We start from the raw sequence: 12,184 nt of genomic DNA on the forward strand, positions 1-12,184 counted from the left end.
TGCCCTATGGTAGCTCCCCCGTACATCCTCGGCCAGCCCCTCGTCCGTGCTCACTCCCTTCATACCCAATGGAAATGCCCCCGCTTTGTTCACCTCGCCCGTCCCCAGTCTTTTAATACCCAATAGAACTACCTTGTCTTTGTTTCCCCCGTAGTCAATCAGCTACCTCTATTCCCTATAAAACCCCACGCCGCAAGAAGAGAAGCGCGACTTCTCTGGCCCCTTCTCGGACCATAGAACCTCGCCCGGGAGCTGAATAAATTGGCTTTTAATTTCCTCACTCCGGTCTCTGTTTCCTCATTGAGCTCGGCGGAAAGTCTAACACCTTGGAATTGTTTTATGCAAATGTAGGCTTCCTTTTCCCTATCTGAATGCCATCTCCTCTAGAGCTGGGACTCATTGCCTTGTTTGTTTTTCTCTATGACCTTTTAGGGATATCTCCCTTACACTGCTCGCCCACATCTCAAGGTTTGGGGGGATGAAAAAATATCAGTGTTTCTCACAAAAGTTTTAGAAACATCATCAATAAATCATGAAATAAACCTCACCTGAGTCATGGTCTTTGGCTTCCTTTCTCTGAATATATGAGCATTAAAGAGAAATTTGACTTGTCCTTATATGAAGGGAGAATAGCAGAAGAGGAAGAAGAAAGAGAAGGGAAAAAAAATCATCGAGAAATTTGGAGAAAGGACATGCGTTTAGAAGGAGGGAAGAACTTAGGTGAAGAAAAGGAAAAAGAGGAATGGGAGCAAAAATAAAGAAAAAACAAAATCTCTTTGTTTTCTTGAGGACTTTAAAGTTGTAATAATGTCTCTTTATCTTTTTTTTAGTTTGAAGAAGAATTTCTTGAAACAAGAGAACAATATGAAAAGTTGCAGAAGGGTAAGCCTAGATTTATTCAATATTATCTTCTTAGAGCAAAATGGAAACCTGCTTCAGGAAGTACTTGTTTTGGTAAAAGAGACGGAGCTCTAGAATGGCTACTATTAGAAAAGGCAAGCACATAGCATGACTGCTAACATTGCCTGACTGTTTGCCATGTCCCTGACACACAGCTTAATTTGCGTCAGCAAAGGCCACTCCAATTAGTCTTCAGAAACTCTTATCAAATAGGTCTTTTCGGTGACCTTGGTTAAGAGGATCGAATGGAAATTGTATGTGTCAGCGCTAATTTGGTTTAATTCTCCCCCTCTCACTGAAGAATCCTTTAAGAATCTTCCCACTCACCACCTGCCCCCCACCACCCACCATGTTGGCCAGGCTCATCTCTCGAACTCCTGACCACAAGTGATCCGCCCACCTCAGCCTCCCAAAGTGCTGGAATTAAAGGCGTGAGCTGCTGCACCCAGTCAACTCCCTAAACTTTGAGAACCAGAAGCACTTATACTATAACATAGTTATAGTAAACATGGAAAATCTTAAATAATTATGTTAACCATCACACCAAAATATATGACACTGCCAAACGAATCTCAGATTTTTTTTTTTTAATATATATAGATGAGGTTTCACATGTTGGCCAGGATGGTTTCGATCTCTTGACCTCATGATCCACCCGCCTTGGCCTCCCAAAGTGCTGGGATTACAGGCGTGAGCCACTGTGCCCAGCCTACGAATCTCAGATTTTACATGAAGCAAATGGTAGCCATTTCCTCAACAACTGTGGTCTTTAATTCATCACTTTAGATAGAACCTAAAAATCACAGATAGAAGTGAACCATCCTTAGATTTACTGTAACCACTGAACAACGGTATCTTAACCTCTCTTTGCTCAAACCACAGATGGATGCCTGCTTTTTGGCCAAGTGCCTTTGGTTGAAGTGGATGGAATGATGCTGACACAGACTAGAGCCATCCTCAGCTATCTTGCTGCGAAGTTCAACTTCTACGGGAAGGACCTGAAGGAAAGAGTCAGGTACCACAGTGTTCATGCCTCTACTTGATTCTTAGCCAAGCTTTTTCAGTTCTCCACCAACTGAGACCTGGTTCCGGTGTACCTTTCAGCCTGGATTGAGGAAAAATGACAAATGGAACAAAGGGGAAATGGCTTGCTATACCTGGCATGCCTTGTACTTACTCATTTTTTTTTTTTTTGAGACAGAGTAGCACTCTGTTGCCCAGGATGGAGTGCAGTGGCATGATCTCAGCTAACTGTAACCACGGCCTCCTTGGTTCAAGCAGTTCTCATGCGTCAGCCTCCTGAGTAGCTGGGACCACAGGTGTGCACCACTACGCCCAGTTAATTTTTGTATTTTTAGTAAAGACAGTTATGCCATGTTGGCCAGGCTGGTTTTGAACTTCTGGCCTCAAGCAATCCACCTGCCTTGATCTCCCAAAGTGCTGGAATTATAGGTGTGAGCCACCACGCCCAGCCACCTGGTACTTATTCTTAATAAGTAACTCCACTTATTAACTACACTCCTCCTTTTCTGTGTACTACTCATAGTTCCCCGAAGGCCACATTCAACTTCTCATGTTCTCTCTCCACTCCTAACAAAATATGTTCTTAGAAAATAAACTGGTAAGGTATTCTACATGAAGGTGGAAATGACTGATTCATCACACACATATTGAGCATTGTATCAATGATCTATTGACTATAAATAATGCTCTAAAACATATCACCTTGAAACAGTGATTTGAATCAGCAAGCATTTGTTATTGCTCACCTGTTTATGGGTGAGCAAGTATCTGGGTGGCCTATCTGAGCCAAGCTTGACTTTTCTAGGCTGCACTCACTCATGTCTGTAGTTAGCTGGGCAGCTCTGGTTGTGGTTGTTGGCTGACTATCAACTGGGATATGAATGGACCATGCATTTCTCATCCTCTCATTCTGAGCTTGTTCTCATGGCCGTGAGGCAGAGTTCTGAGAACGAGGGTGAAAGCACACAGCCCTCCTAAGTTCTGGGTTCAGAACTGGAACCTCATCATTTCTACCTCATTCCACTCATTAAAGGAAGCCACAAATAGACTGGGAAATAGACCCCATCTATTGATGGAAGGAGCTGCCACGTTTTATCACAAATACCTCAAGAGGGTAAAGTTTTTGGCCATTTTTTGGCCTCTGTATACCATTAACATCTATGCTGTGCTGTGCACTGTGCCAGGCCTGGCAGAAAATGATTGGGTAATTATTCACTGGGATAGTTTAATTTCATAAAAAATAACTAGACTTAAGACAAAACCAAGACTTGCAACTATAAACTCTTGCCTTGATTTGGGGTCATGGGGCCTTTCCAGAGGTCCCTAAACAGTCATTACCATAAGCACGGACACAGTGGGGGTGGTCAGTATACACAGAAGACGCGGTAGGAGAAGCCCAGGCTCAACTGTTCAGAAAAAGAACATAGGAATGAGCAAGGTCCATAACAAGTAGCAGCTCACCCCAGCTTTCCCATAGCTTCATCTTTAAAACAGGGTTAGCCATTCCAAGCTGTAATTCTGAAGGTATATGGCAAGAGAAGCAATGTCAGTGTGTGAAGATGATCCTTTTGTAAATAAATACTAATGCGTAAACGCAGTCTGTTTCTTATTGTTTTGATGCAAAGTTTTTAACTGGTCTTTAAAAATCTCTATGGTTTTTTCTGAGATGCGTCCTGAGATGGTGTTAATATTATTTTTCTTTGGGTTAGGCATAAACTGTAGTAGACTAAAGCCAGTGGGCTAAATGACACTAACATGAAAGAAAAATTATTTGTCATTCACACAGGACAATGAAAGGATATTATCAAATTTTTTCTTTTTCTTCTTTCTTTCTTTTTTTTTTCTTTTGAGGCAGAGTCACACTCTGTTGCCCAGGCTGCAGTGTAGTAGAATGATCTCAGGTCATTGCAACCTCCGCCTCCTGCGTTCAAGTGATTCTCCTGCCTCACTTTACCAAGTAGGTGGGACTATAGGCATGCACCACTGATTTTTGTATTTTGTACCCTGCTGATTTTTGTATTTTTAGTAGAGACAGGTTTCACCATGTTGGCCAGACTGGTCTCAAAGTCCTGGCCTCAAGTGATTCCACCCATTTTGGCCTCCCAAAGTGCTGGAATTACAGGTGTGAGCTACCATGCCAGACCTTTTTTTTTTTTTTTTTTTTTTGAGACGGAGTTTCGCTCTTGTTACCCAGGCTGGAGTGCAATGGCGCAATCTCGGCTCACCGCAACCTCCGCCTCCCGGGTTCAGGCAATTCTCCTGCCTCAGCCTCCTGAGTAGCTGGGATTACAGGCACGCGCCACCGTGCCCAGCTAATTTTTTGTATTTTTAGTAGAGACGAGGTTTCACCATGTTGACCAGGATGGTCTCGATCTCTTGACCTCGTGATCCACCCATCTCGGCCTCCCAAAGTGCTGGGATTACAGGCGTGAGCCACCGCGCCTGGCCCTTTTTTTTTTTTTTTTAAATGAGATGGGATTTCACTATTTTGTCCAGGCCAGACTCAAACTGCTGGGCTCAGGCAATCCTCCTGTCTCAGCCTCCCATATAGTTGAGCTATAGTTGAGCCATAGATACGCCACTGAACCTGGTTCCATTATTCTTTATATGCTGTTAAAAACAAAAAGACCTCAGACGACCATTAAAACAAATTTATTAAGCAATTAGCATGTAATGGGGAATACAAAGACATCCTTGAAGAGGTAACTAGCACAGCAGGAATGTACTAATAGGCCAGTAAATAATGGCAATATAGATACTATGATTTGTTTGTTTATTTATTTAGTGCTTGGCAATGAAAGGAAAACTTTAAAGAGAAAGAAATACATCTGTTTGACCTGACTAGGAAATTGAACTTTTCTTTCTTAGTTGCCAGGTCAACAGAAGACCTGTTAAATTATCTGTCTTCTCTAAATAAATGAGAATGTTCTGTACTAATTGTTTTGTAGTTTTAATAAACTGCATTGAGTTTAGTTTTTAAAGCCATGATAACCAATTATTTGTTTATGGCAGATTTCAACTTAAGGGCGTTCAAGAATTCTTTCATACATCCTTTTATTCAATAAACATTTCCAGAGACTCTACTATGTCCTCGGCACTTGGCTGGTTCTGGTGCTAGAAATCATTTATGAGAGTGGAAGCTTAAGATGAAAAATAAAAATCATTTGCTTCTGCATCTATTTATACCAGAGAAGTGCTGGATTAGGAACCCTATACTCAAAAGCTCCTCTCTGCCTGAGGGTCAAATGGTTGTTTTATCAGGATCGACATGTACGTTGATGGCACCCTGGACCTGATGGCAATGATAATGCTGGCCCCCTTCCAGCGCCCTGAGGAAAAACAGGAGACCCTTGCTTCCATCCTCCAGAAAGCGAAAACCCGCTACTTCCCTGTCTTTGAAAAGGTAGGCTTCAGGGATCCAGGGCTTTGACATTTTCTGTTTCTGAGAATATTTCAAGAGTGAATACCTGAAAATACAGTCAAAGGCCATGTTAGAGCTTTACTGATCTAAATCAAAACTTTAAAAAGGATTCTAGAACAAATTACAGGTAAAATTATGGAACCTTCAACAAAATGAAGTTGGAATATACCAAGTACAATGAAAGTACACAGCATTTCTGTTCTGACTTTTAAATTAAGACATCAGCCCAAGGTGTGATGTCTTTGGCTTTAGTTGTGTCTGGTATTTTTTTAGGTCTAAGAATAGAGGCTAATTGTGGCTCAATCAAAAGACAAAGTCTCTCTCTCTCTTTTTTTTTTTTTTTTTTTAAGACAGAGTCTCACTCTGTTGCCCAGGCTTGAGTGCAGTGGTATGATCTCGGCTCACTGCAACCTCTCCCTCCCAGGTTCAACAAATTCTCCTGCTTCAGCCTCCCGAGTAGCTGGGACTACTGGCGTGCGCCACCACACCTAGCTAATTTTTGTATTTTTATAGACACAGGGTTTTACCATGTTGGCCTCAGTCTTAAACTCCCGGTCTCGAACTCCTGATCTCAAGCGATCCACCCGCCTCAGCCTCCCAAAGTGCAGGGATTTACAGGCACAAGCCACCACACCCCTCCATAAGACAAAGTCTCTTAAAGGGAAAATCTGTGAAGTCATTTTGGAGTAAATACTAATAACAAATGTCCTCATAGTACATCTGGCAACATGGAAAACGCTAACACTTGTTAGCACAAGGTTTCATAAGGTTCTGCTGGATGAAAGAATTGTACGTATATGTCCTCAGTCTTGGCCTTGGGAAAAAGCAACTTGTTATTGACTAAATTAAATGAATTATTCGGTCAGTACTTTAGAGTACTAGATAAGCAAGCTCCTGATTATCCAAAGACAATGTACAGTGTTGTTGAAATGCCTTTTGTTTAAGATAAGTCAGATGATTATTTGAGTTGTAGTATTCAGTGTGCTTTATCATACTACTGGCATTAAAGTCAGTGTATGACCTAATCCAGTACTTCCAAAAACATTTTTAAATTATTTAGTTATTCAAATCAGGGTGAAACTCAACTTCATTAATAGTAATTGGTCAATACATGTCTTAAGCCTCTTTTAATCTGTTAGGACCCCTCTTCTCTCTTTCTCTCTCTTTCCTTTTTTACTCTTGCATTTATCTTGCATCCTAGAGTTTCCTATGGTCTGGCTTTTACTCACTGCAGCATACTCCTGGTTTCCTAATAGTTGTTAAGTTAGAAGTAGAAGCTTGATCAGGGTCAGGCTCAATTATTTTGGCCAGATTGTTTCACAGGTGGTGCTGTGTAGGTCATCAGCAAACAAATTGTCTGGTTGTTGCTCTTATGATATTCATGAGATTGATGATCAGTGCCTAGATACATCAATTTATGAGCAGATGCAACACGGTGATGTCCTAACCTTGCCAGTCCCTCTTCATTTATTAGCTTGAATAGTTTTTATAAGAAGAATCTTCCCCTCATAAGATATTTGACTGCTCTGGTTTGTAGTTTATGTAGGAAAAGAGGACAAATACTTGATTGACCACTTAAAAAAATGAATTATCTAGTATCTTCAAAGGGGAATAATAAATCAATTTTTCTTTTTGTCCTTGTTTTTATCCTTTAAGTAACATTATGACACCAGCCCAGATAGTCATTGCTCACCCACAACACCTTTTTATTATCTCTTTGAACATTTAAAAACATTTTTAAACCTTTACAGAATCGACTCTTATTTTTGGCTCTGTGGCTCAAAATTCTCCTTTTTTATAAATCTGTTGCTTCTGTCTCATAGAAGACTTGGATTTCGTTATATGCTGTGTAATTTTTAATTGTGGGTTTATCTATAGCAGAAGTCCCATTTCATTTATTTGATATATCCCATCAAGTGTTTTTATCTTTGCTTTATGTAAGATACTATAGAATTCAGTGATTCTGGCGATTTTTCCCCATCCACACTAACATTTATTTTTATTTTTGTATGTATCACAGCAAGAGACAGAGCACCTGAATTTACCTTTGCTCCTTATTTATGGAGTAAACCCATATTTAATGCATCTGCTACTCAAAGATGCACCCGAGAGATTTCTAAATATTCACTCTTCACTGGATAGTGAAAAATTAGCTTTCTATGTGGTTCTGGTTTGGACTTCTGGGATCACATTTGTCACTTGTTTCTGTTAGTGGGATAGCCACCAGGCTTCAGCTAGTTGTAACTTTTGTGTCTCTCTGTACTGGTGGATACAATTTTACTTAGCCACATCCAGGTTTGTAACAGGAGTCTAGTGCCAGCATTTCACCACCCAAAAGGCTTTGACAATCACTGAAAAATTTCCCACCAAAATTATGCCAGTTTACGGCATGTATTAGAGTGTTGGTTTCATCCTATTCTTAGCAGCACTGGATTTTTTTTTTTTTTTTAAGATCCTTTATTAAATCGAATCAGTACAAAGGCTTCATGCTCGTTAAGTGTTTAGCCACACAAAATGGTTTCTTACTGCCATCTGATATTCTTTATTATTTTTCTTTCTGTAGATTTTGAAAGACCATGGAGAGGATTTTCTTGTTGGCAACAAATTCAGCTGGGCAGACATACAGATGTTAGAAGCTATTTTAATGGTGGAAGAACTCAATGCTTCTGTTCTTTCTGACTTCCCTCTGCTAAAGGTAGTATATTAACATCCACACAAAATACAGAAAAAAAATGAACAAAGACTGAAGCAAAAGGTGCCTCTAGGCCAATCAAAAGACACTTAAGAACACTGGTGTGTGTGTGTGTGTGTGTGTGTGTGTGTGTGTGGTGGGTGGTGGTGGTGTTGTTTGTTTGTTTGAGACAGGATTTCACTCTGTTGCCCTAGTTGGGGTGCAATGGCATGATCGTGGCTCACTGCAGATTTGACCTCTTGGGCTCAAGCAATCCTCCCACTTTATCTTCCAGAGTAGCTGGGACTATGGGTGTGTGCCACCATGCCTGGCTATTTTTTTTTGTTTTTTTTAGAGATGGGGGTTTCTCTATGTTACCCAGGCTGGCCTCTAACTCCTAGCCTCAAGCAGTTCCCTAGTTGTGGCCTCCCAAAATGTTGGGATTGCAGGTATAAGCCACCATTCCCAGCCCAAGAACACTGTTTTAAAAATCATTCTTTTCTTCATTTTGGTTATTTTTCTCTTGCTTATTTACAGGATCTGCGAGGAAACAAAACTTTATGAGCGGGGGAAAGAATTGATTATTTTGATGTCTAGCATGAACATTTAACACTTTCCTGTTTTTAGTGCTTTTAAAACTTTTCATCTGGACAAAGCAAAGCCGACAAGTCTGTCTTTGTTGCTTCTCCCTCCAGGTCCTACCAGAAAGCCCTGCCAGCTTTTAGTCCCCCTGGTGCTGGGGCCCCACATAGTTCCTCCGTTGCTCAGAGCATCTGCTTAGGGGGCACTGCCAGCCTCCTGTTGTATTGCCCCAGCCCTCAACAGAATTCCACTCCTGCCAGACCTTACCCGGCCTCTGTTCCAATTCCTGAGAAACATTTTATCTAATAGGTAACCACAGATCTTGTGGTTTAAGAATTAACAATTTTTCTTATTATAAAAGAAATACAGGTTCATGTAGCTACATTTGACATTTGTGTAAACCAAAAGAAGAAAAGAAAAAAGACTAGCCAGGCACATTGACCAGTAATCCCAGCACTTTAGGAGGCTATAATCCCAGCACTTTAGGAGGCTGAGTTGGGAGGATCACCTGAAGTCAGGAGTTCAAGACCAGTCTGCCCAACATGGTGAAACCCCATCTCTACTAAAAAATACAAAAATTAGCCCGATGTGGTGGTGCATGCCTGTAATCCCAGTTACTCAGAAGGCTGAGGCAGGAGAATCGCTTGAACCCGGGAGGTGAAGGTTTCAGTGAGCGGAGATTGCACTACTGCACTATAGCCTGGGTGACAAAGTGAGACTCTGTCTCAAAAAACAACAAACAAACAAAAAACAGAAAAGAGAGGAGAAGAGAATAAAAAAAAAAGACCTATAATCTCACCAGCCAAACGTTATTTGCATGAGATTTCCTGGCTTATTATTTTGCATTTTACCTCCAAATAGGGTTATACTAAAGATTGTTTTGTGGCCTGCATTTAACATTCTTTTCAATTATTATGAAATATTTATAGGTCAATAAATATTCTTCTGCAATAGTATGCTATTTTATTTTCATTAATCAATAGAATCACATCTTCTTAAAAAAAAATCAGAGCTATGGCCAGGCGTGATGGATCATGCCTGTAATCCCAGGACTTCAAGAGGCCAAGGCGGGCAGATCACTAGGGGTCAGGAGTTTGAGACCAGCCTGGCCAACATGGTGAGACCCTGTCTCTACTAAAAATATAAAAAATTAGCCAGGTGTGGTGGTGCTCACCTGTAATCCCAGATACTCAGAAGGCTGAGACAGGAGAATCACTTGGATCCAGGAGGTGGAGGTTGCAGTGAGCCAAGATCACACCACTGCACTCCAGCCTGGGCAACATAGTGAGATCTCATCTCAAAAAAAAAAAAAAAAATCAGAGCTATGTAAAAAGAGCATAAATTCAGAAGTCTCATTCCCACTCCTTCCCTCCCACCATCTTGCTTCCATAGTCACTTTTATTGGCATCCTATGTATAATTTCCAATGTTCTTATTTTTGCAGATAAAAGCAAATCAGAATATATAGTGATATTCTTTGCCACTACCAACTTTCTTGCACAAAACAGAAAATAGTGTATATTTTGTTCTGCCCTGGGGTTTTAAAAATTATTATTAAACTGTGCATTTTAGAGATCTTTACTTGTCAATAGAAGGACCTTCCTCTTTCCTCTTACATAAAAGCATTTTAAATTACTAGTTTATACTCCTTGTAGAGAAGTACCATAATTTATATAACCAGTCTCCTTTTTTAGAAACATAGATTCTTTCTAATTTTTACCATGTTAACATTAAACAAATTTTTTTTTGCCAGGGGAAGAGTCTTACTTTGTTGCCCAGGCTGGAGTGCAATGGTGTGATCTTGGCTCACTGCAACCTCCACCTCCTGGGTTCAAGCGATTCTCCCACCTCAGCTTCCTGAGTAGCTGGGATTACAGGTACATGCCACCATGCCTAATTTTTGTATTTTTAGTTAGGCTAATTTTTGTATTTTTAGTAAAGACAGGGTTTCACCATGTTGGCCAGGCTGGTCTAGAAATCCTGACCCTGTGATCCACCTACCTTCGCCTCCCAAAGTGCTGGGATAACAGGTGAGAGCCACCACACCTGGCCCCTGTTAACATTCTTATGGCTATTTCTTTTCTTAAAAAAAATTGTTTGTAGAGATGGGGGTCTCACTATGTTGTCTGGGCTGGTCTTGAACTTCTGAGCTCAAACAATTCTCCCACCTCAGCCTCCCAAAGTACTAGGATTACAGGCATGAGCCACCACACTCAGCCTCTTATAGATATTTCTTTGCTCACACCCTTACTTATTCCTTTATAATAATTCCTAAAACAAGAATTGATAGGTCAAGAATATGAATATAACTGGGCACAGTGGCTCATGCCTGTAATCTCAGCACTTTGGGAGGCTGAGGCAGGTGGATCACTAGAGGTCAGGAGTTCAAGACTAGCCTGGTCAACATGGTGAGACCCTGTTTCTACTAAAAATACAAAAATTAGCCAGGTCTGGTGACATATACCTGTAATCCCAGCTACTTGGGAGGCTGAGGTGGGAGAATCACTTGAACACAGGAGATGGAGATTGCAGTGAGCCGAGATTGTGCCACTGCATGCCAGCCTGGGCACCACAGTGAGACTCCATCTCAAAAAATACTAATAATAATATGAATATTTTAGGGATATGTACTGCCTGATTGTGCCTTTTTAGTAAGATAATGTAACTCATGTTAAACATGTCAGCAATTGTATTATTACCCATTCCAGGAATATCCAGCAAACACTTGTTGAGGGATTAATATAGATTCAACACACTGGGCTTCATAAACTGAAGTCTAAGCACTCTCAGCTCATGACAAAGTTGAGATTTTTCTTAAAGGTTGTGACTGCTATTGAGGCCCTGATTTTACTGTTTCTCATTTCAGGCATTTAAAACAAGAGTCAGCAACATCCCTACAATTAAGAAGTTCCTGCAACCTGGGAGTCAGAGGAAGCCACCCCCTGATGCCCACTATGTTGACCTTGTCAGTAACATACTGCAGTTCTAATGGCAGCAGGTTGCATGATGGCAAACGTTATGATCCAGTCACAGCACTAGTATGTGCTGTCTGCAGAGGATAATAGAAGCAAACTGTAGATTCCTGGAGTAAAGTGTCTGAAAAGAACCATGCCACTAACAGCAACACTGATTAAATATAGTATAAAACCATTTGGATGTGTGTGGCTTTTTAAAGTTTGTCAGTTGTGGATGGTAGTCTACAACTTTTATGAAATAAATGTTCTGTATAAGTAAATGGGAGCCAGATACATGTAGGGTAGGGGCCCCATCTAACACTGTTCTGCTGTCTGCATCAAGATTGGGACCACTGAGGGAAGAGGGACCAACAATTTGGGGGGAAGGATCTCTCCAACACTCACTCTAATTGTTGAGTACTTGGGATAGGAAAAAGTGGCAAATGACAAATTAGGAGTTAGACATTGGCTGATGCTAGTAAATCTGACAGCGATGTGTGGGGAACAGAGAATGTGCATTCTGAAACCGTGAAAAAAAGGTGGATATTTAGACAACACTCTTCCACCTAACAGAGCCACCCAAGACTGAGTTTTGCTGTGATGAAACAATTCCAAGTAGCACGGAGATTAAGAT

At 40.9% G+C, this 12,184-nt stretch overlaps 1 protein-coding gene across 1 annotated transcript in view; it reads left to right on the forward strand.

The window, feature by feature from the left end:
• Positions 1-11,746, forward strand: part of LOC105709611 (glutathione S-transferase alpha-4-like) — a 30,604-nt gene extending 18,858 nt beyond the window's left edge. Inside the window, exons 3-7 of the mRNA XM_021665458.2 lie at positions 831-882; positions 1,783-1,915; positions 5,185-5,326; positions 7,908-8,039; positions 11,463-11,746. Of these exons, the coding sequence (XP_021521133.1) occupies positions 831-882; positions 1,783-1,915; positions 5,185-5,326; positions 7,908-8,039; positions 11,463-11,585 (582 nt within the window). The 3' untranslated portion in view covers positions 11,586-11,746. The remainder of the gene's footprint in view (positions 1-830; positions 883-1,782; positions 1,916-5,184; positions 5,327-7,907; positions 8,040-11,462) is intronic.
• Positions 11,747-12,184: the final 438 nt, after the last annotated feature.

The sequence above is a fragment of the Aotus nancymaae genome, unplaced genomic scaffold (genome assembly GCF_030222135.1).
Source record: "Aotus nancymaae isolate 86718 unplaced genomic scaffold, 86718_ANA_hifiasm-v0.15.2.pri h1tg000040l, whole genome shotgun sequence".
NCBI lineage: Eukaryota > Metazoa > Chordata > Mammalia > Primates > Aotidae > Aotus > Aotus nancymaae.